This window comes from Moschus berezovskii, chromosome 20 (assembly GCF_049115385.1).
Source record: "Moschus berezovskii isolate FMDL1 chromosome 20, NW_MosBer_1.0, whole genome shotgun sequence".
In the NCBI taxonomy this organism is placed as follows: Eukaryota; Metazoa; Chordata; class Mammalia; order Artiodactyla; family Moschidae; genus Moschus; species Moschus berezovskii.
Window position 1 is genome coordinate 67,042,994 of NC_142479.1, and position 24,704 is coordinate 67,067,697.

At 44.3% G+C, this 24,704-nt stretch overlaps 2 protein-coding genes across 4 annotated transcripts in view; one reads left to right on the forward strand and one right to left on the reverse strand.

Moving 5' to 3' along the window:
• UNK (unk zinc finger) overlaps positions 1–10,639 on the reverse strand; it is a 32,723-nt gene extending 22,084 nt beyond the window's left edge. For all 3 annotated transcript variants that reach the window (XM_055408575.2, XM_055408577.2, XM_055408574.2), the window contains exon 1: positions 10,440–10,639. In XM_055408575.2, the coding sequence (XP_055264550.1) occupies positions 10,440–10,543 (104 nt within the window). In that variant the 5' untranslated portion in view covers positions 10,544–10,639. The remainder of the gene's footprint in view (positions 1–10,439) is intronic.
• Positions 10,640–14,442: 3,803 nt separating this feature from the next.
• H3-3B (H3.3 histone B) lies at positions 14,443–16,027 on the forward strand. The gene is made up of 4 exons (XM_055408578.2): positions 14,443–14,595; positions 15,059–15,196; positions 15,305–15,458; positions 15,554–16,027. The coding sequence occupies exons 2-4, from the start codon at positions 15,069–15,071 to the stop codon at positions 15,680–15,682; spliced, it is 411 nt and encodes a 136-aa protein (XP_055264553.1). The 5' UTR covers positions 14,443–14,595; positions 15,059–15,068; the 3' UTR covers positions 15,683–16,027.
• The last annotated feature ends 8,677 nt before the right edge of the window (positions 16,028–24,704 follow it).

The window sequence follows — 24,704 nt, forward strand, 5'->3', positions numbered from 1 at the left end:
CTCCGCTGTGCCCTAAAAACACGGCATTTTAAAGTCCATTTTTCTCCTCCTCGGACGTTTTGACATGATAGTTAGGCACCGGTGATAAAGAATAAATAAAACACTGTGGCGCTAGAAACACTGTCAAGCTGTAACCGTGTCACCGTGATTTGTAGTGCACCGAACGGCAATTCAGAGCCATTTCCACCACATGTGTGAATGCAGAGCAACCGCCTGGTCTCCATCAGAACTACTGAACTCTGTGGTTAAACTGCAAATGCAGTCATAGACGATATGTTAGCCAATGAGTGCGGGCTCCAATAAAGCTTTATTTATGGATGCTGAAAATTAAATTCCATGTAATTTTCATGTGTCACATTATTCAAATGTAAAACCTGCTCTCGGCTCACCCGCCACACACAAGCAGGCAGCTGGGTGGGTCCGGCACAGAGCCGCAGTTGCCAGCCTCTGTCTGAGGGGGGGGTGCTCCGCAACACGCCACAGCTTCCCCTCACTGTCCATCTCCACGCTTCTGGTCATGCTGCTCCTGCCTCCAGACCCCCTTCTGTGCCGTGCCTCGCTCTGCAGGAAAGTTTCCTGCCCTGCCCAGGGGGTTTTAATCGCCCCCTCCTCTGTGTCTCCACCACACTGTTTGAACACAGCTGGTATGCCCCCACCATAGAGAATTTCAACTGCTCTGTATACAGCCAGGTTTGCTCATCTTTGTACCCTTGAACAAAGCCAGCTTGCAGCAGGTGTTCAAGACATGTTGGTCCAAGAAAAAGCAAAAACATTAAAGCATCCCAAGTGATATAAGCCTGTTCACAGCAGCTGTGCACTAACCCAGCGAAACACTGAGAGGCAACTTAGATGTTTCTCCTGGCGATTAAGAAACCAGTAACTTCTCTAGCTACCTTCCCCACAATGTCTGCACGGCCTTGCTCCTCACACTCAACGCTAAATTTAAGATCTTCAGCCTTACAAGCAGACTAGAAAAGCAACCAGTGGGATGGCCTGCTCTGTAGTTGTTGCTGGGAATGTGCAGATAAACAGAGATACATTAAGTCAAAAAAAAAAAACATATAAATATAACCAGACAACTAGCTAAACTATATACAGAAAGAAAAACTGGAAAGAAAAATACATCCAGTATTAATGGTTGATTTCAGTGGTTATCATGACTTTTCTTTACTGTAACTTTACATTTAAGATAAAGAAAACTTGTTAGGAAAGAAGTCTACAATTTTACTGACAACTTGACAGGGAATCTATCTGATCCAAAATCAAATAAAAGATATATGCTGCTAATAAGTCAGAAGAGTTAAGTGAAAAGTCAACTGTGGTAAACTTTTTTGTAAAACGAATGACTCCTAAAACGTCATCCTGCTTCTGATATGTAAAGTCTGAGTGGATTCATATGTAGAATGGTCAGATCTGAACAAAAAGGCACAGGGGCAAGACAATGATGGCCTCTGGAGAAGCAACAGGAAGAGATGGTGTGGCAACACTGGGTGGGCTCAGGACTCCCGATGGGCACAACGAACAGCAATCTATGAGCCCAGCAGAAAGGAGACAACAGACTGAGCCAACAGGGGCAGCCCACCCGGGACGCCTCGCAGCCGGGAGGTCACGGCCCTGCTCCTGGGAGCCTGGCTGTTCTCCTAGCCAGTCAGCAGTCACTGCTCCTAAGCCTCCCACGGGGGCCACAGAGATCTGGCAACATGACAGATGTACCCATGTCCCTAATAAGTCACCACTGTTCATCTTTATTACAGCTAGTCTTATAAAATCTGACTTCTGTCTGTTTCAGGCAATATACAAGCTTTATCGTGGAAAAAGAAATCTTAAAATGCAAGAAACAAACCTGTTCTTAAATATTCCCTGTTGAGACCCAGTCACAACGTGACAGGATTCTGAAACTAGCAAAAGGAAAAACAAGCAAGCCCCCACCAAAAAAACTTGCTATTGTAGTGTCCAAACACTCAAATGACACGTATCTACTAATATAATCTACTGTCTTCCATATTCATCTTAACCTTACTGGCTACTTTTTTTCCTCCCATATATAACTCCTATAAAGAAATTTGGTCACAGAGCTCATACTTCATGGCTTACCAAAGATTCTTCCTTTTTAAGTTTGAGAATAAAATCCTTAATTTCAAAAATATTATAAGAGTAGATAAGCAGTACATCAAGAATCTTAAATTATTTATGTGTGTGTGTGTAACAGTAAGTATTTCTTACAATTTGCGAAGAAATCTTTCCTCATTTTTGAAAAAGTTAGGTAAACCATTAGCAGTTCTAGATTCAATGTTTGTAAAGATCTACAAACACATTCTGTTTCACACCCAATATAATCCAGAAACCATACAACATTATAACAATAACCACACCAGTAGGATTTGCCACCCCCTCACCAAAAAAAAAGGTTTTTTAAAAAACTGCACCAGGGACTTCCCTGGTGGTCCGGTGGTTAAGAATCTACCTTCCAAAGCTGGGGACACAGGTTCGACCCCTGGTCAGGAAACTAAGATTCCACATGCCAACGGGACAACTAAGCCTACATGCCACAACTGTGGAGCCCGTGGGCCACAATGAAGACCCAGAGCAGCCAAAATTAAAAAAAGGAAAAAAAAAAAGAGCTAAAATTCGTAACTGGTAAATATTTGGATAAAGCGCTGATAAATTCTGGTAAAGTGCTATCTTCTGAAGTGATCCTGGTTTAGAACATTCTTTCTGGCAGAAAAAGCAAGTTCAAAGAGTATTCTTCAGGCAAACAAAATAAGCATCTAGTGAATTTCTGTGTATGTCTAAATCTTTAAGACAGGCTTTGATTCTATAACTAGGTTTTAGCCAAAGACCTTAGGGCCAGGAGCAACTCCGAGATATAGTGAAACTATCCTAACACAAATACATACACAGAGACCCACGGTACAACAGGCATTTTAGCAAGCAAAAATGTAAGGTGGGGAGTCACTCATTGCAAATGAATTAAGTCCATTCTTCACTGGGGAAGACCTGACACCTGTGAACTGTCCCAGCCCCAAGAATGAACACGAACTGTGAACAGTACCAAATGGTGAACCTGGTTCCCTCTTTCTATAACTGTCTCCTTGGCCTAAGGATCTTGCAACAGGTAAAACTGAAGCAAGTTCATGTAATCAGTGACTCATATCATTGATTCTGGAGAATATGTGAGGACTATTGAATACTCTGGTTTATTCTTCTCTAAATTAGATAACACCTTGTTTTGATTCAAAGTCTTCTTAAATAGAAGAAACTTTTCAGAACTGGCCTGAAAAGCTTCCAATTTGATGAGCATTTTAGTACAAAGTTTGAACTTATGTGTTATTTTGAACAGTTTTCTGCACGACAAAGTCTGTATCCCTGAAACAGCAGATCAGTTTAGAACACATTCATCACGTAAGGTATAACCAGGCTGATGACGGCTGTAAGAACTGCGACTGAAATGAAATTCCAGTGATACAGAAGAGGCCTATGCTCTGAAGACAACACAGGCTCAAGCTGCTGAAGGGGACAGCAATGCTACTGAAGGCAGTAGCCTGGGCACTGTTCAGATACTGAGTAACAACAGTGCTTTCACTGTGCCAAGTGCCAGGCAGGGTTTTCAGCACTTTATATACATTAACTTACTGAATCCTCGTAACAACCCCTTGGCACAGGTACTATCAGTATCACCAGGAAACCGACGCACTAGGGAAGTCACTTGCCCAAGATCCCACAGCTATTAAGTGGCAGAGCTGGCCTTGCAACTCAAGACAGTCTGGCCCTGGTGTCCCTACTCTTAAACACCATGTGGACTGTTAACTATGTTTTTCTTCATTGAGCTACAGGAAAAACAGCAGTAACAAATAAGTATAAGTGACTCTCTAGAAGCTGTTGAAAACACGTCAGGGAGGTTTTGACAGGCCATAATTACAATACCATAAAATAAAAACAGAAAACGTTAACTTCAGCATACTCTACTGGGTACGTAATATTCACCTTGTGTATTCATTATAAAAGTAATTAGTTCAATGGTAAACATCTGTCTGCTTTGGTTTTAACTAACACAAACGTGTGCTTCTAATTGATGTGGGTTTTGTTGTTGTTTTGTTTGTTGGCTGCACCATGCGGCACATGGAATCTTGGTTCCCCAACCAGGGACTGAACCCACACCCACTTCGTTAGAAACATGGAGTCTTAACCACTGGACCACCAGAGAAGTCTAATTTACGTTATGTTTGACTTAACACAAATACTGAACTACCAGATGCTTGGCACTTCTTGGCAGTGAAAGTAAAATAAAAAGAGTCACGCTCTTACCAAAATGAATACAAGCTTAGACAGAAAAACCACTGCTTAAAAACTTTCAAGTCATAACACACCATGCCAAAGTTTTATCAACCTCTTCCTTCCTAAGCATTAACTATCTGTCTTCAATGGCAGTAGTTTTGTGAATAGGCCAAAATTTCATAGGAAGGTGGGCACACCCATCGGCTTCTCACAAGAAGTCATTTTGTTAGGACGCACAGTGGCCATAAGATGTTTCAAACACTAATGGGAAACAAATGAGTCAACTTATGAAGATAAAAAGCAAACTGTGATATAAAGAATAAGGAAAGGGAGGGGGGATTTCAGTAAGCTCAGAAATGACATGACAATACTATCACAGGCCTTGATATCTTTGTCTCCTAAATAAACTGAGCCACTAACAGGAAAAAGGTCACCTCACAGAAAACGCTATGAGATTTTTAAGTCGCTAGACGCCTTTCCATCTTCTCTTCCTCATCAGCTCTTGAAACTGTTGTCAAATTCTACACACTGGCAAAGAAAAAAGGGGTGAAAGTTGAGGGATTTTATAAAGAAATTAAAAGTTAATTGTGATTATTTGAACTAAAAATATTATAGCCATTGATATCATTTTAAATGCCTGAAACAAATGGCCTGTCCTTACAGAAGTGCCCATGTGATCATTAAAACAATTATCACAACACTGGATGAACAGAATCAGTTCATTTTAGCAGAACAACAATTTCTTCTACCTCCCACCCACCCTACTAAACACAATTCATTTTACGAAGCTATTGGGAAAAGTGTGCTTGTTCTATATAATGGTTATCAATTCAGAGACAATTTAAAGTACAACTACGAACAACTAGAATCTCAAACTTGCTGAGTATTCACTTCTTAAAAGAATCTCCATAGACTTACAACATGGAGGCATTTGCCTAGAATGGATGAAGCTATTGAGAAGGCTGGGAGAAGGGTGCCAAGGAGCTTTTTGAAAACTGTGGGCTCTCCCATGCTGAATGATATTACCAAGCCCTGACAGGCCATGTGTCCAAGGTCTCTTGAGTAGGAGGGACTCATATACACTGATTTTGACAATCCTTTATTTAAAAAAAAACTGAGAAGTAACACATACCATAAAAAGTCACCATTCTAAAGTATACATTTCAGTGGTTTTTAGTATAACCATCAACATAGTCTGATTCCAGAACACTCCCACCCCCCCAAATAAACCCCATACCTATGTTCATAAGCACTGACTTTACCCAAACTTTCTCCACTGATCTCTCTGTTGCCCATGCAGATATTTAAGGTGGCTGGCTGAGGTTAACTCTACAAAGAATCTATATGGTAAGAAAACTACATTGTCCAGAAGGATACTGATTGCAAATCCTTGACATTTTTAGCAATCAGGCTAACTGCAATTTTCATATATTGGCTAAGAATAACAAGAAACTTACATTCAACATCCATCTTCACATAACACATTAGTATGCCCCAAAATTCATCCAAGATGTTAAAAGAAGGGAAGACAATCTACTAGGATCAGCCATAACTGTCCACAGTTGTAATTGCAAAATATAGAAGATGCGTATGTGGGAAAACCTCCTTTGGTATCAAGCACAGCTGGATCAAAAACAAAACAAAATGAGAAACTCAATCATTAAGCACATATCATCCCCATTTTGGAAAATAATCTCTAGACCAGTCCTCTAATTAAAGTAACACAGCTTTAAATGCAACCTGACTTTTACCACGCTTCCGATCTAGCATCTTTCCTAAGGAGAAAAACAACCTTTAGGCAAAGGTCTGGTAGGAAAGCCTAAAGGTGAGTGGTGCTCAGGCTGTTGCAGGATTCTCATTACCTAAGTGAGCTAATAGCTGCTAAGACACACAGGAAGGAGACCTCACCTTCAGGCATTAATGTGTTGAAAGCGGGAGGAAGCAGGTCCACAAGAGTGTCTTGCTTTGGGCACTTATCTGGGGTGCTATTTCCAGAGAAGGAGCTCAAGATGGATTTCTCTAAGTTGCTCTCAGAGTTGTTCAGCTGCCCTCACCAATAAGCCACAGTCCTTGTAGGTTGAGAGAAACCACCAGTCAAAGCAGATGCATATGGATGGTGGGGAAGCCTTCTTTAGTATCTAACATAGCTGGATTAAAACAAAAAAACTTAACCATTAAGCAAATTTTCACTTTAATCATTAATTCAGATGATAGCAAATATCAACTAGATGCTAAATTTAAGGCTACCCTTAGCATGGGCACTTAACACTTATTAATGGGGATTTTGTAGGCTTGCCTGAAGGCCACAGTGAGCTCTCAATTTTGTCCTGCAAGGAATTAGCTCTCCTTGATAAATAAGCAAACAAGATCCAGAAACGTTTATTGGTAATTTAACTCATTCCTGCTGAGGCTGCTCCGGAATGCTTCCAGTGACTTCCACTGTGCAACAAGTTGTGCTCTAGAGTAATGTATTTACAATGTTACTGCAATTTGCAATAATGACTTAAATACTGTTCATTGCCTGGATTTTCCAAAACACAGTCAGATGCAATCAAGCTAAGCTCATGAGATTTACATAATGCATACACTAACAGATTTCCCTCAAAATCATTTATCTGTGGAAGTACTGCTACATTATTCTTGTTTAAAGATACCCAGCAAACAGTCCTCAATTAAATGACAACTGGCTAGATGAGACTATAAAGCATTTATCTTCTGTCTGCCTATAAGAGATCACCCAGTGGTCAGAAAGCGCCAAGAAACCTTTAATAAACTAGAATTTCACTTTCCTTTAATACAGAGCATTATGAAGTCTGAGAATCAACTGCCAACTAAAAGAATCCAAAAATGATGTCTCTGAGGTTTATATCCGCTTATGGGATCAAAATAACGAGGTCAAAAACTGAATTTTTGTTTTTTTGGCTAAGCTGCAGAATCTTAGTTCCCTGACCAGGGACTGAACCCAGGCCACAGCAGTGAAAGTGCCAAGGTCTAACCATTGGACTACCAGGGAATTCCCAAAATCAGGGACTTGCCAAAGCCCAAATGGTAAATTTTTCTGTTGACCTTTCAACTATATACTTTTAACAATATAATTATGTAGTAAAAAAGCCCAAAGTTAGCTAAATTTGTATTACTCCAAAATTTCCTATTCCTCAATCTGTTTTCATAAAACTCTTCTAAAATATAAGATGGATTTGTTCTAAATAAAGCTGCATTAAACTTAAGTCTCTGTCAAAAAAAAGAAAAATTACCTAGCAAGAGGTCACGTGGTTCTTGTATTAAAGAGTACTAATATAGGCACATTATCATTTTACTTAGAGCTAATCAGACACATGGAATTATACAACACAGGATATTCTGATATAACCACTTTCTAAAAGGGTCGAATTCCTCAGGCCTAGCATAAGTGCCCAATACACCAATTTTCTGAAAGGATTACTTTTTGTTTCTCTTAGAGTTAAGATTATTCAAGAGTTTAAAAAAACACCCAACAAAATAATTATCTTTCAAACTATGCTATGATAATCCTCTTGGTTTAGAAAAAGGCGGGCTCAAACTCTAGGACTTTGGCTGTGGGATAAGAATAAAGGGCTAGAACTAAGTCAACAGGAAGGCAATTTTTACTTTTGATGGATTCAAAAGCATTCGCCAATACTGCCATTATGACGTGTGTGCTTAATTGCTCAGTTGTGTTGGACTCTTTGTGGCCCCATGGACTGTGTATCAGTGGGATTCAATTTTAATGCAAACCTCTGAATTATTGCAAAATTAGTTTTTCACATAATCTCAAATAACATCAGGTACAAAAAGAATACAAGAAATTAACATAATTTATGTATAAGTAAGCTTTAAAAGGTTAAAAAAAATTGACAGGTAAAAAAATACAAACATTAAAAAAGAAAGGAGTCTGTATCTTTATTCAACGATGGGATCAGTGCAATTGATAAGGTCATCTTTAGACTGGAATAAAATCTAGAAAGTCATACTATGAAGGAGAATTAAAAAAAAATGTGGGGCAGCTCAAAATTTTATAGCAAATAATGAAATCAAAATTAGATGTTCCTGTCTTCTAACCTCTAAGGACAACAAATGGGTTCAGAGCCAACAAGTATACTGGTGCTGTACTCAGCGTCTTTAGGCTTCCTGCTCCTCAGGCCCCATGACAAGGGAATGAAGCTTTCCAAATCATCCAGGTTTCTGAAGGCCCATAAATCTATCAAGAAAGAGTTCTATCTCTTTCTACCAACTGAGTTCTATTTCTGATTTTTGGAGATAAAAACAAACACACAAATACACATGAACAGATAACAGAAAATAGAGATGGCAACACCTCCAACCTTCAATCAGACCCGGGCTTTACATCCGCTACTGTCCATTTACTAAGCCATTTCAAGAGCCAAGACTGATTACTCTGTACTTATCCCACAAGAAGTGGAAAGACAGATTTTAAACAAATCTCATTTTAACAATGAAAATCAGGGTCTTCCCTGGTGGTCCAGCAGCTAAGACTTCACGCTGTCACTGCAGGGGGCCCGGGTTCCATCCCTGGTCAGGGAACTGGATTCCACATATCCCAACTAAGACCAGCGCAGCCAAATAAATAAATTTTAAACAATTAGCATCAAGAGAACAAAGACTCATATTAACATTTACACAGCTGTTGATCAGTTTTACCTCTCAATTCCAAAATGGTTAGAAAGCCTTTCTAATACAGATTCCATAGTATACTCAATGACAACATAGAAACACAAGTTGCTGAAACCAAGATTCATATTACTCAAAATGTTATCCATATTTTACTGAAAAAAAGTGATCTGAGCAACCAGAGATTATAAATTCCAATAAGATGAAGCTTGCAGATGTCCAAATCTAGACCATGCTGTTAGACCATACCCTTCATCTGATCACTGAACTCTCTAAGACCATCTCACCAAAATCAATGGCTAGATTGTAGAAAGAACTCCAGCAAGAAAGGACCAGCAAAGCAATCGCCACATTGGAAAAGTTATAGTTAACCTGAGTCAGACTGAAGTCAAGAAAAAGTTTCAAATGATTTCAACCAATAACAAAGAATCTAACAAAGAAACCAATACACTTCCTAAAATCCGTATTCCCTAATCCCATAAGTTTCCCAATGGGTCTTACTTCCGTGACAAACAAGAGCTCTTCCTGTCTACTTTGAGGTATTTCTACTCCAACAAACGCTTCTCGCACTTGGTTCACCAGGCAGCGTTATCTTGTGCCCTTAAGGGTTGTTCAACTCCCAGGTTCCAAACTTCTAGCAAGACTGAGGTACACTTGGGGATCCTTCTAGGCTTGTACACGACTTGGGAGCCCAAGGGGATGTCCGGTACTCAAAGATCATCAGGGAAAATGGAAACCAACATTTTACTGGACAGGAGGACCTGCCTCTTTTTCTCACTTTCTCCCAAGGCATCTAGCTCTAGGCAGTTGCTGAGAAGTACCGTGAAGAGAAATAAAGAGAAGACAGGGACCTCCACTTAAGATACAAGCAGATGCTCAGCAAGAGGTTTTCCATCTCACTAGACGTGTAGCGTCAGCATTTGGGGCTCCCTCTGAGGCCACATTAGGGTTGGGCCTGAGGGCAACACTTGGACCCCATCACCCGGACTGGGGCAACTGTTTATAAGTGAATTCAAGCAAGAGTGGCCTCCGTGGACAACATATAGGCCTTGCAGTCACAAAAGGCCTCTGGTTCGTAGTACGTGGGTCGCCTGACAGGACTTCACGCTAACCGTCCATTCATAAGGTGGGTCTAAGGTTGGCTCCTTTGGAACTCATCCTGGTCGCGTCTTGGATTTCTTATCACCCCCCAAAGTGCCTAAGACTGTGGTTTTTACGGTCTGAGAAACAGTTAGGCCTCGAAAGGCCCCGGCCGACGAGGTGTGCACTCCGGATCCCACGCTCCCGCCTTCCCAACTCTGCGCCGGAGACCGGGTTTCCCGCCCCTCAGCCGGACCAAAGGTTGGTGGCAGTTGTAGGCAGTTGGGACCAGCCCCAGCAGGTTGGAACCGGTCTGGGCCGGGCCGGAGGAGGAAGGGGGGGGAGGGAGAGGCCGCCTCGCGCTCTCCCTGCGCGCGTGACTCACGCTGGCCGCTGACGTCAGGCGTGCGCGCGCGGCGGGGGGGGGCTCTACGTACGTGTAGTGCTGCGGTTTCTCGGGCTGTGCCTGCAGCACCTGAGCGGTAGCGGCCGGGGGCGCCGAGGAAGCTGCGGAGCCGCCGGGCCCGGGGCCCTTCGACATGGTCCTGTCTTCCTGCCTCTTCGCCGCTCCCCTTTTATTATTCAGTCTGCGCGGTCCGCGCCGAGGCCCTAATGCGGCTGCGCCGCGCCACGAGAACGTGAAGACCCCCCGCGCGGCAGCAAGGCTTGCTGGGAGTTGTGGTCCCAGGTTTGGCTGGAATTTTACCGCCGGCAGAGGGTTGCTGCCGAAGGAACGGACCACAATACCCAGGAAGCCTTGCGGACAATGTCCCGGATGCTGAGAGCCCGCGACGGTTTGTGGGGCTTGCAGTCCAGTTGCGTTATTTCTTAACTGCGTTTCCAGGTTCGTAGGGGAGCCTTTGCCTGCAATTGGAGCCCTTGCGGTTGTAAAGGCCCAGAGTTAGGGAGGGCCTAACGACTGCTGTGAAACCGTTCCAAGTGTAATTTCACTGCCAACAGGATAATGATTACCTCGCCTCCGTACTTATCCCAGCTTGGGCTCGGTTCTGATGCGGGTCCCTAACAGTGGGCCTTTGAGCTGCAGGCACCTGAAGTCCGCCAACATCCTCATTCCTGCGGCGGGACCAAGCGTGAAGGAAAGTCGGCCTGCTGGAAGTCAGCTTGAGAAAGCTTTGCTAACGAAGAGCAATACAACACAATACTCTGGTTCCGCGCCTTTGCCGAGGCGCCCCATAAACCTTTACCAGCCCTGAAAGCTGGAACTCCACACGACTTGAGGCCCCCAACTTGACACCTGGCCCGACCAACGTGTTTCCAGTACATTAAGGGCCAAGAACGAATTTAATCTCCATCTAGCATAGTCTCAGGTACACCGGCAAGTTGCAGGAGCGTCGAAAAGCATCAGCGGAAGGGCCTGGGTTTGAGTAGGGAGTACGATTTATAACCCACTCCACTTTTGTGTTCTGGCCCTCAGCCTTCCTGCTGGGGAAAATGTCTCTTCCCCTCTTTCCGCCAGTTGGGCGAAGTTCTTCATAGATATTTTAACACTTGTTAACAAAGTTAACATTTAACTTTGTTTTCCATATTGAATCTATTCAAAATCCTTGTCGTACAGGCTAAAATTACATTTTATTAGATAGCGTTAAATAATGAAAATCTCATTAAAGAAACATTCGATTAAACTTACGGGTGAAGCACTGGGCTGAATGGAAGTTTTTCGTGTTTGAGATTGATCCATATCTATTTTATGTTGTTCGGAGTAACTTCATATCAGAAGCCAAACCGAAGTTGAGAAACTGGTATTTCTTAAACAGATCAAATCAATTGTTTAAGAACTAGGGGTGTTTGAAGATGAAAAATTCCGAAAGGACAAAAAAGTTGTGTAAATTGTGGTGTATTGCTTTAATCCATTGTTAAATCCAAGTAATCAATTTATAGGTTATCCTCCAAAATACCCATGTGATTTGATTGAAGAAATACAGTTCAGCGTGCTAGGTTTTAAATGAGTGTATACCATGAGCTTCAGAATAAGTGTGTACTAGTAGAATTGAGAGATGGTATCATCCAAACTGCTTAAATTAGAGAAGAGGAAACCGAAACTCAGAGAGGTTAAGTAACTTGTGCAAAGTTACTCAGCAAGTACGTGACAGAATAGGAGTTAGGACAGTTACCTACATGCTGCCTCACATTCTGCATTGTTTTGATTGTATTAGCATTTTCGGTTGTTCCCTATTTTTGTGTTGTTTTTCCTGCTTTGCATTCACTTAGGGTTAGGAAAAAGAAAAACCTAGCGATAAGACTGCCAAGTAAGAGGGACAGATTCTTTCCACTAATCATTCTTAAATGGATGCATGTAAATCCATACCTAGTTTAGTTTATCTCTAATAGCAAAACTGGGGGCAGGGATGGGCGAGAGTGTGGGGTGGGGATGGATCACTATTCTGTAGAAAGCATGAGACAGCTAGGGTTCTGGAACTCCTAGAAAAGCCTTGGAACACAAAAGTGGGTGTTAATTTAGGATCCTGTTTCTTCTCCAGGCCATCTGAGCAGTCAAAAAAAGATGGCAGGGTATTTTTCTGGTTAAATTCAAGGACACTTGACAGTCTTTTACCTGGGGTGTAATCAGTGCCCTGTTTTTCAGCTTTACACAGTTGCTGAGAACAGGGCAAGAACCTTCATCTTGGTTTCTCTTCTCAGCCTGGCATGAAATAATGTTTCCTCTACCCTAAACTTTGAGCAGAGGAAAGAAGCTAAAGTTGACTGAATTCTGATATAAAAGTTTATAGATATACGATAATTAAATACATATTGTGCGTGTTATGATTGAGAGGGCCAAAATAACGAATTTGGAACTAGAGGTTGGGCCAAAGGTGTTTTTGCCATAGCTGCTTTAAATCAAACTGTGCATTTTTTCTCCTCTCATTTTTGATTATGAGAGGGGTAACTTTTGACATCAGATGTAAATTTTTGAGGTATTTGTATTTATGTAGTATAATTCTCTGTTGGAATCTATATGTACCTGATTTTTCTGCTTTTTTTAATAATTTAAAATATTCGGTGAATCCAGGGTAAAAACTTCGGAGTAGAACGCCCAAGGATTTGTTTCAATTTTCTAAACTTTGTTTGGCTGGTCTTGACCTTAAACCTGCTTTGATATTTTATATAACTGAATCATATGAAGAACTATGTATTAAAATACACTCAAGACATGTAGGCAAAGGTAGGGATTACCATTTTCATGTTTCTTTAGAAGTAATATATTCCAGGATAGACCATTAAATTCAAAGGACCATATTTAATTTAATTGTCTTTTGTTTATTCCTTAGGGACTTTCAAATACTGGTTTAGAATTGACTATTCCCATTCTGGCTGTAGTGATTTCGTTCAGTTGAAGTATATAATTAAAAAAAAGTACGTTGCCTAGTAAGTTACTCCTTGTTTAACTGTAAGCATATTGAAATCACAGTGTTTTGTGATGGGCTTCCCTGGTGGCTCAGCTGGTTAAGAATCCGCCTGCAATGTGGGAGACCTGGGTTCGATCCTTGGGTTTGGGAAGATCCCCTGGAGAAGGGAAAGGCTACCGACTCCAGTGTTCTGGCCTAGAGAATGCCATGGACTGTATAGCCTATGTGGTCACAAAGAGTCGGACACAACTGAGTGACTTTCACTTGACTCACAAAGACATAGGAAACAGTCCTTATAAATAAAATAATTTATTGACATTTGTTTCTTTGTGTTTGTTACTTACCTCTCCCCACCCCACCAAACAAAAGAACTGCATTTTGGTTAAAATGTATATGCCTGATAGATAAAATACTTGATAACATGATCTACTGAATTCTAATTTTCATTTACACTGCTGCTGCTGCTGCTGCTGCGTCACTTCAGTCGTGTCCGACTCTGTGTGACCCCATAGACGGAAGCCCACCAGGCTCCCCCGTCCCTGGGATTCTCCAGGCAAGAACACTGGAGTGGGTTGCCATTTCCTTACCTATCAAACTATTCATGAAAAGTAATCACAGGGAATGCATTTTATTTTACATTGGAAAATATTTACAGAATTTCATTAAAATACCCTCTCCTTCATTGTATTAGCTTGATGCAAATAATGTTAGGCCCCTTACCCTCCCGACTGTCCTGATTAAGGACCAGTCCTGATAAGGACCAGTACAATTCATTTGCATTGACTTTCTATTGTAGAGCTTTGGAACCAAGGGAAGGATCCAAACATAGCTCCATTTTATCCAATCAGAAGAGCGGCTTAGTGCTAAACTCTGATTCGTCCATTCCTCTTTGCATTCATCCAATCGTTAGGCCACTTTAACAGCCAATCAGTGGTCTAGATGTCCGCCAATCAGGGAACGGGGCCGAAGCACGGCCTTTGTGTCGGGGGATGTCAGCGCGTCGGCGAAAGCGTCAGCCAATAGAAAAAGTCATTGGTGTATGCAAATTAGGGTCCTATGACGCAGGGACGCAGCGTGAAGCGTGGGTATAAAGACGGAGGCATAGGGGGGGCTTAGAGCGCAGAGCGGTTTGGTCGTTCGTTGGAAGGAGTTCTTCCTGTGTTTCGGCTACTGCGGCTCTTTGGGCAGCAGCGGCGGTCGGAGAAGCGGTCTAAAACTTCGGCACTAGGTAAGTGTTCTTGGGTTTGTCTGTGACTTGAGGCCTTGCCAGCCGTTCATATCGTGGGTCGCGGCCGGTGAGAGCCAAGTGCGAACTGGTGCGGGCTACTCTGCCTGTTGGCGCCGGCTGTGGGCTCGGGTAGTTTTCCCTTGGGGTTTCATTCCGGAACCGCGTCTCCGCCTGTTTCCCGCTGGTGATTCAGAGGTCCCGACGCTGGGTTCCGGGCAGCCAGGCCTCCGCCCGTCGAGGAGGGGAAGTGACTCCTCCCCGCGCCCCCCCTTCCCGGAGGAGGCTGCTGCTGCTACTCGCAGCCTGAGTCATTAGGGGAGGGGGAGGAGGCGGCGGCCCTCAGCCATCTGCCGTCCGCCTTGGGGCGCGAGGAGGCGGGAGGGTCGGGGCGCCGGGCGTCCGGGCCGCCGCACCCTGGGAGGCGAGCGTGCCTCGGCCTTGGAGTCACGGGTGTCTTCTACAGGTAAAAGAAAATGGCCCGAACCAAGCAGACTGCTCGTAAGTCAACGGGTGGGAAAGCGCCCCGCAAGCAGCTGGCCACCAAAGCGGCCAGGAAAAGCGCCCCCTCTACCGGCGGGGTGAAAAAACCTCATCGCTACAGGTAGGCAGCACAACAGGGAGACGATGACTCGGCGGCGCTGCGGGCGGGAAGCTTCTCGCGGGGTGCTGTCGTAACCGCTGTCCCTTTGCGCTCTCCTGTTCGCTCCAGGCCCGGGACTGTTGCGCTTCGAGAAATCCGTCGTTACCAGAAATCCACCGAGCTTCTGATCCGGAAACTGCCTTTCCAGAGGTTGGTTAGGGAGATCGCCCAGGATTTCAAAACCGATTTGAGGTTCCAGAGTGCCGCCATCGGCGCCCTGCAGGTGAGCTGGCGGGGGCTGTGTGCGGCGGGGCGGAGGGCTGGTGCGCGGCCCCCTCCTCGGAGAGAGTCTAATAGTGTGGCTCTTGTCCTCCACAGGAGGCTAGCGAAGCGTACCTGGTGGGTTTGTTTGAAGATACTAATCTGTGTGCCATCCACGCTAAGAGAGTCACCATCATGCCCAAAGACATCCAGTTGGCTCGCCGGATACGGGGAGAGAGAGCTTAAGTGAAGGCAGTTTTTATGGTGTTTTGTAGTAAATTCTGTAAGATACTTCGGTTTAATTTGTGAGTTTTTTTGTAAGAAATTGTTTATAATATGTTGCATTTGTACTTAAGTCATTCCATCTTTCACTCAGGATGAATGCGAAAAGTGACTGTTCACAGACCTCAGTGATGTGAGCACTGTTGCTCAGGAGTGACAAGTTGCTAATATGCAGAAGGGATGGGTGATATTTCTTGCTTCTCATGATGCATGTTTCTGTATGTTAATGACTTGTTGGGTAGTTATTAAGGTACTAGAATTGATAAATGTGTACAGGGTCCTTTTGCAATAAAACTGGTTATGACTTGATCCAAGTGTTTAACAATTGGGGCTGTTAAGTCTGACCATACATCACTGTGATAGAATGTGGGCTTTTTCAAGGGTGAAGATACAAGTCTTAACCACAGTGTAACTTACAGTTTCCTTAAAAAAAAAAAAAGTAAACCTGGCAGCTATAGAATACACTATGTGCATTTATAATAGCTATTTTATATATTGTAGTGTCAACATTTTTAAATTAAATGTTTTACATTGACATGTGGCGGGGAGTGTTGTCTTTAAGGTGTGTGTAATTTAGAGTCCGATTGGTTTCTCCTGAGTAGACTGCACTTGTTTACGTAGTAAAATGCTTTGCGCGTTACGCCCTGCATAAGTCCTCATTCTACCACATGTTAAACTAACCCTCAAGCTGATAATGCAAACACTAACGGGGCGGGGATTTATTTATAAGGGCTCTAGACTATAATACAAGTTATTCACACCAGCATCATCTGTTACTAATATAGTGGGTAGTGCAGCTTTTCTTTGTGTTGTGATTGGTCTCATAACTAGGTTGAACTTTTCTCTACCAAGGGGGAACAATACCGAACTTTTTTTCCTTGTGGGGTTTGTATTATAATAACTGTTAGGGTAAACTTGCTGTGGGGGAGGGACACAGCTTCAGCTTATGGAACCTTTGCCAGTTAAAATGGTGTTCATGTGGCATAGGTTCTGGGAAAATCACTTCATAGAGATGGCTTTCCAAGTGGTTTTAAAATTTATCCTTTTATTGAAGTTTTCAGGTCAGTTATGTATGTTGACTAAATTTACAAATAAACTTGTTTATTCAACTAAGTGTCAAAAACCTAAATTGAATGCAAAGCATTAATAACAGTCATTGTCTAGGTTCTTTAAAGTTTAGCTTATTTCAAGTTTTACTTGATAGACAAAAACAGTATTTACAAGAAAAATTATACAAAGCATGTAAACAGCCCCCTCAGTTCAGTTAAGTCGCTCGGTCGTGTCCGACTCTTTGCGACCCTATGAATCACAGCACGCCAGGCCAATGCTGTGACAACATATTTGCAGTGTGGGCGTACGACTAAAAGGCTTCCCTACTTCCCCCGTATCTGTCAAGGAACGGAAATTCTAGAACTCAGATTTGGGGTTTGTTCCTGAACCTATTTGTGAAGAACATTTATAGATTATTAAATTTATTTTTTAATTGACTTAAGTGCTCTATAGGATTTTGTTTTCAAACATCAATATGAATCAGCCATAGCTGAAGGTGTACATAGGTCCTCTCCCGGTATAGGTTTCTGTATACAGCAAGTTATTTTATAACAAGTGCCAACAGTTGCGGAACTTGTTTTAAAGTCTAAGCTGCCTTTTCAGTGTGAACCTAGTGTTCCTAGCCAGTGATGGCCACCAGTGAAGTGTTAATATGAACACAGGAACCAAGGAGTCAGACAAGAGCATTGCCTATAATTTGAAGTCAGCGGCTATAGAAAGATGCTTATACTCTGATACAGTTCGGTGGGATTTAAATTTGGACTAGTTTCAGATATTAAGGGTTAAAGGATTCCATTGGAAAACAGGGAGTTAAATTAGGGTTGAGAATTGATGGTTTGCCAAAAGTGGAATCTGATACAGTAATAAACTGGTTTCCTAGAAGGTCCATCATAACCAGTTCTGACAGTTGATTCACTGTGTTCATGAAATCCTAGCCGGTGGAATGTGTGGTGGTGGGAACGCTGTCCTGTGGTGGTGAGTCTCCTTGAGTACCACTCAAGTGGTTGACGCTTGAACTTGGGTGAAATCTGCATCCTGAGGTCGAATTTTATTGGGCAACTTGGAATCTGCTGCTTAAATAGTAGAGCTTGCACTCCAGAGTTTATTTTTAACCCAGAAGGCAAAAGTACTTTCTGGTTTTAGGAAATTTCCCACATGTTATATCCCTGGGTTTAGGTAGTGTGTAAAAAGCAAACAAAAATAAAAGTTTTTAAAGTTTAGACTGTTAGCTTTATGGTCTTCATTTGGATGATATATTTTTTCACAAAGTTTTTTTCAGGGGAAATGTTCAGAAAGCCTTACTTCCTCAGCTCTCCCCAGTAGTGGTGTGTGGCTCCCCTGTCTGCTGCTTGCAAGCACTGCTGCTTGCCTGGTGTCAAGTGTTGATGCTGGGACCTGTGCTTCAGTTGAAAAGCAGGCCCCTTCTGGATCACCTTCAAGTAGGGCAGCAGAGAGTAGAGAAAGCCCTGTCAGCTGTCTTCAGATCAGCAGGAAACTGGGCTTGCCCTGAAGTTTGTGCAGGTAAAGGTCAGCCTGTACACGGGAACAGGAACAGCAGCAGATCAGCAATCTGCCTCAGGCTTACGGCCAACCTAGCCTTCCATGGAGAAGAGGGAATTTTCTGCACATCTGTGGACGTTGTCACTGTGGATGGCATGTCACGTCTCCTTCCCCGTCCCTTAAGTCACCTCATGGCAATTAGGGACTTCCCAGGTGGTGCCAGTGGTGAAGAATTTTGCCTTTCAATGGAGGAGTGGGTTCCGTCCCTGGATTAGGATGATGAACAAAGGGGCTTGTCGGGCTACAGTCCATGGGGCCGCAAAGAGTTGGACGCTGAGCGCAGACGGCATCATGGCAGTCGGAGCCCATTTCCTTTAGCCCCACCCCAGGCCCTGATAGAAGAACACAGCGGAGTGCTCTTTGTGCTCCCCAGCCTGTTCCTTCACCCCGTTGGTGGTCCTGCCTGCCTCAGCGTTCCTTAAGGATGTTACCGGCCCAGACCATCCCATCCGGGTGGGCCTGGCTTCTGGCCAGCAACTCCCACAAACAACCCGCCTTCCACCTGCCTTCCTCAGGGCGAAGCTGGAGGAAGGAAGAACAGACCCTAGCCCGGGTTGCCAACCCAAATCTTGCAGCACTCCGTGAAGGATCATGTCCTTGGGCCAGGTGGCCAGCCTTTGGATTCCCTTTGTCCACAGGTCTAGGGACTGAGCGAGGCTGTGGGCCACGGTGGGTGGGGGCAGCTGAACAGCTTCAAGCTTAGGTACGGAAGCTGTGCTGTGAGGAGGGGCCAGAGGCTGTTGTCTTCCCTCCTGGGGTGGGGGGAGCGGTGCTTACTCTCCCTGTGGTCCAGCTGACTGGCCAGCTGTCCCTGGCTGAGGGATCCCACCTTGAAAACCACTGTTACTCCAAGCAGAGTCATGGAACTTCCGTGTGAGGTGTCCCCAGCCTGTCCTGATGTCCCCACCTGAGCACTGTGTGGTGTCCAGCAAGGGTGAGGACCATCACGCATGCCCAGGAGCAGCATGTCTCAGCTCCTGCCCTGAGCAGAGGATCCTCCACCCCCATCCCACCTACCCCAATGCTCTTACCGTGGGAGAAGCAAAGAGGTTGTGCAGTCACCTCTATCAGCAAGACGGAGTGGAGGGGCACTTTCAGTGAGGCTGTGACTCCTGGAGAAGCTGTAACGCCACAAGTGATGTGCAGAGGGGTGTGGTTGGGCAGCCAGTGTCTGGGGTCTTCTCTCCAACAGCTGCCAGCCCCTGTTTAGGAAGTTGCAGTTCTGGGACCATACACAGTGCAAGGGAAAGTGGGCTGAAAGGGAGAAGGCCGTCTCCCAGCCACCAGTCCCAGTGACTAGAGGGGCTGCTGGGCTGCAAACTTGGGGCTGGCAGCCTTTGCTGAGAGGTGTGGGAAGGTCTGCACACGTTCCCAGGGAGGTGGTGCCTGGGCTCTGTTAACATCTGCTCCCTACTCCCTCTCTTTTGGACACACTGGCCCCGAGGACCATTCCCATAAGCCCTTCACTGCCTTAAGCACTGAGCTAAGAGCACCAGGAGAGGGGACAGGATGGGGTTGGGTCCAAGGCCCAGCCTTCCTGCAACCTGAGCATCCAGCTGAACCCCGGGGACCTCTCCCCGCTCAGTGCCCTGTCTGTGGGCAGTCTCAGTTCTGCCCACCCTCAGTGGCTTGGGGACTGGGCCCGCTGCAGTGCCTAGGGCAAGGCACAGGGAGGGTCAGCTGTGGCTGCGTCCTTCCCTACCTGGCCATCATCAGGGCAGTCATCAGCCTAGAGAGCAGGAACTTCAGGGACACAGTGGGGTTCACCAAATATCAAGACAGGGCCTGAAACTGGCCCCCGCTTAGCGGGGGCACCAGGGGCCAGGGATGGAGAAGCTCCTGGCACTCCAGAGGCAGGCAGCAGAGACTCCAGGTGTGTTTGCTAGCCAACCCAATGGCCCTGGCAGCCCCACAGCACAGCTGGTTGGATCTGCTCCCGGCCCAGGTGGCAAAGAATCAGTCAGGTTCCCAAGAGCTCTGCTTACTGGTAAATTTCCAAATTAGGAATGGGGGCTCCAGGGGTCCAGGAGAGCTGCTACCCCTCTTGGTAATCCTTACCAAGAGGCTGAGTTTGGGATCTTCAGTAAGTGGAAGTCACAGCAGGTCAGAGTGCTCCCGGGGACAGGATGGTTGCTGAGAGAACAATCTCAGGGTCAGACAGACCCAGGTTCAAGGCCCAGCTGTCCCACTTGGATGAGTTCCTAAATCCATTTGGGATTCTTTCCCTCATCCATAAAATGGACATAAAACCAGTGCCTACCCCGTAGGCTTGTAAGGATTTAATAAAACAATCCGTGCAAAGTCTGGTGCCTTTTAGAAGATTGTCTGACAAAGTCTTGAGCACTGACCATTCAGAACAGGCACTGAACAACCAGTGCTGCCCTACAGACTGCATCTCAGTCCTGATACCAGGGCCCACCACAAACTCGGTATCAGTATTATCAATACAATAGAAGTTGTCATCATTAATGAAAGAGAAGGGCAAAGGGGGCCCAAATCAGGAGATAGGTTAACCCTCCGGGAACAACAACAAACAAACCCCCCAGAGAGAGCCGTCTGCTGAGAGCAAGTATTTTCAGACTATCTTGGGAGATGTGGACCCGAGCCCCACCAGGAAACCAGTCTTGGGACTTCCTGGTGGCCCAGTGGCTAAGACTGTGCACTCCCAATGCAGGGGGCCCGGGTTATTTAGGGAACTAGATCCTACATGCCACAACTAAAGGAAACCAGTCTTTGTAATTGCAACGGAGATGCCAGAGCTGCATGAAGCACACAGACATTCACTGCAAGAAGAAAGACCAGGTCTAGCAGGGAGGCCCCAAGGACTAAGAGTTGAGCGCATGGACAAGCAGAGGACAGACTTTGGGTGGCAGTGTCCCCTTTAAGGTGCCACCTTCCCCCCAATCTTGTGACATTTGGCCAGGAAATGGGAGGGAGGGTCAAAGGTCAGAGGCAGACTTCCTTCTGAACAAATTTTATGTAACAGCATTCAAACACTGATAGTAAACAGTTCTGTAGATGAAATCGGTATTTCAGAGTCCGGCGTAAGCCAACAGGAGAACTCGCCCTTGGGTCAAATTAAGGTTTTCCAGGAATAACTGAAACTATACAAAAGATGAAGATGGGTGAAAAGGACATCTTTTCAATCAAAACAATGGAAATAAAAAATTCAGGGTGTGAGCTACTTAGTGGTCAGAATTCCTCCTCTCTCTTAGAAAGTTCTTTCCTCCTCTGTCAGGACATTTATTTCAGTGAGGGACTAGGGTCAGATTGAGACTATCCCCTATCAGACAGTGAGAGCCAGAGGCTCTTATCTGGCCCATTGCTTGCAGGAGAGTCCAACAATGTATTAATGGAGGACTGATAATAATAGCAAATATTTATTCTGTGCTTACCAAGTGCCAGAGGCTGGGCTGGGCACTCTGTGAAGATGATCTCATTTACTTTCTCCTGAAATAGTCTGTCAGGAAGGAAACACCAGCCCCAGGAGATGGATGGGAAACTGAGGTTCAGAGAGAAGTCGTCTGACTGAGATATCACAATATTAAGGGCAGAGATTTGGGCTCAGAGTGGCTGAACATCAGAGCCGAGGTGGGTAAATGATTCGAGGAACGGATCCTTGCTCCTACAAGGGGCCCTTGCTCCTACAAGGATGCATCTTTGCCTTGCAGGGAGGCCTGGTTTGAGTTTACTTCCATTCCAACCAGCCGCAAGAGCCACGCATTGTTTACCTTGTTTCGTTTGCCTATGCCAAAAAATGCCTGTGCTTTACTGTGAGTGAGTAAGCGGAAGTCACTCAGTTGTGTTGGACTCTTTGTGACTCCATGGACTATAGCCTGCCAGGCTCCTCCATCCTTGGATTCTCCAGGCAAGAATACTGGAGTGGGTAGCTGTTCGCTCCTCCAGGGGATCTTCCCAATCCAGGGATCAAACCCAGGTCTCCTGCACAGCAGGTGGATTCTTTTACCATCTGAGCCACCAGGGAAGCTGAGGAGTGCTCAAAAGAAACAGGCTATCAGATGAAATTTAGAGTTGCTTTTATTCCTCGTTTTTTAAAAAACAATTTTATTAAGGTACAATGCATAAGGACTTCCCCGGTTGTCCAGCGGCTAAGATTCCAAGCTCCCAATGCAGAGGGCTCAGGTTCAGTTCCTGTTCAGGGAACTAGATCCTCGTGCTACAACGAAGATTAAAGGTCCTACGTGTCATCTAAGACCCAGAATAGTCAAATAAAAAAAAAAATACAATGCACATACCATACAATTTACCCATTTAAAGTGGTTTTAGTATATTCACAGATATGGCAACCATCACCACTGTAAATTTTAGAATATATTCATCACTACAAAGAAGTTGGTATTCTTACTTATCACCTCTTATTCTCCCATTTCTCTCAGCCTCAAGCAACCAGTAATCTACTTTCTGTCTCTTTAAATTTGCCTATTCTGGACATTTTTGATTGATAGAATCATACAATTTGTAGTCTTTTGTAACTGGCTTCCTTCATTTCCTATGTTTTCAAGGCTCATCCATGCTGTAGTAGGTATCAGAACTTCATTCTTTTCATGGCTAAATAATATTCCACTGGGACTTCCCTGATGGTGCAGTGGATAAGAATCTGCCTGCCAATGCAGGGGACCTGGGTTTGATCCCTGGTCCAGGAAGGTCCTATATCCCACAGAGCAATTAAGCCCAGGTGCTACAACAGCTGAGCCTGAACTCCAGAGCCCTCGAGTTGCAATTACTGAGCCCACACGCCCTGTAGCAGGAGAAGCCACCGCAAAGAGAATCCCATGCACTGCAACTGAAGAGCAGCCCTCACTGTGTGGTGCTGAAGAAAGCCTGTTTGCAGCAACGAAGGCCCAGCACAGCCAAAAATAAATAATTTAAAAAATAATATTCCATTGTATAAGCCACATTTTGTTTATCCATTTATCCCTTTCGGATCCCTTCCACTTTTTGGCTAATGTGAAAGTGCTGCTGTGAGCATTAGTATGCACGTTTCTGTGGGGACACATGTTGTCAATTCTCTTCGGTGTATAGTGAGGAGTAAATTTGCTTGGTCATACGATAACTCTACGGTTAGCATTTTATGGCACTGCTTGTTCTACATTCCCATCAGCAGTGTATGAGGGTTTTGATTTCACCACATCCTCACCAACACTTGTTATTTTCTGTCTTTAAAAAAAATTTTTAGCCATCGTAATGAATGTGAAGTAGTATCTCATTGTGGCTTTGATTTGCATTCTCTAAATGACTAATGATGTTGAACATCTTTTCATATCTTTGGAAGAATGTTCAAATCTTCTGCCTTTTTTTTAGCTTTAAAAAAAGCTTTTTAAAAAGCTTTTTTTTTGGCTTTTAAAACTTTTTTTAAAGTTTTTTCTAGCTTTTAAAACTTTTCTTTATTAATCCCCAGGACTTATTATTAATCTTTTTTCCCCTTTCATTTTAAAGTTATCTTTTTTCCTACTGTAAGATTTTTTTTTTTAAGACTCAGCACTTTATTTTTTATCTATTTTTATTTATTTGGCTGTATTGAGTCTTAGTTTCGGCCCGTGGGAACTCCATTGCATCATGTGGGATCTTTCGCTGTGCTGAGGGCACAGCTTTTGAAAGGACAGGGCACAACTTTTGAAAGAATGACACAGCCAGAGGACACAACATGAACAGATTAGAATCAAATGGATCCAAGATGGCAGATAAGTCAGCTTCCACTAGACTTTGATTGTCAATCAGCAAGCTAAATGACACACCCCAAAAAAATAAATAAATGACACACCCAGACCCTCCAGGACGGTTCCAAGGCCGACCATCAAAAGACCAAAAAGTGGGTAATGGCCCAATTCCTGGAAATCTCTATCCCTTCCCCCAAACAGTTGAAATAATATCCCACTCAGTCTGTGAAATCACCCAGCCCATAAAAACTAACCATGCCACTTTTCAAGGCCACCGCACTCACCTTCTATAATGGCCCTTACTCTGTTAAGTGTATTTCTCTCTGATCTGAATAAATCCGCTTCTTACCTATCACTTTGTCTCTCACTGAATTGCTTGTGCGATGAGAGATCAAGAACCTGAGCTTCATTAGGTCCTGAAAGCAGGTCTGTGATCTCAGTTGGAAGACCGTGGGTTTTGGCTGAGTTCAAGTTGCAGCCACGTGGGTTCAAGTCCCAGACAGGGTTTGACTGGGTTTGAGTCCCAGCGCTAAGTCGATTCAGTCATGTCGACTCTTTGTGACCCCATGGACTGTAGCCTGCCAGGCTTCCCTGTCCATGGGATTCTCCAGGCAAGAATACAGGAGTGGGTTACCATCTCGCTCTCCAGGATTGAGTCCCAGTACATGGATTTAAGTCCCAATATGAGGTAAACTGTT

Coding starts and splice junctions, on each gene's coding strand:
- H3-3B (XM_055408578.2), top strand. CDS start 15,069: ATGGCCCGAACCAAGCAGACTGCTCGTAAGTCAACGGGTGGGAAAGCG. Junction 15,197..15,304: donor AAAAAACCTCATCGCTACAG/GTAGGCAGCACA, acceptor TGTTCGCTCCAG/GCCCGGGACTGTTGCGCTTC. Junction 15,459..15,553: donor CCGCCATCGGCGCCCTGCAG/GTGAGCTGGCGG, acceptor TGTCCTCCACAG/GAGGCTAGCGAAGCGTACCT.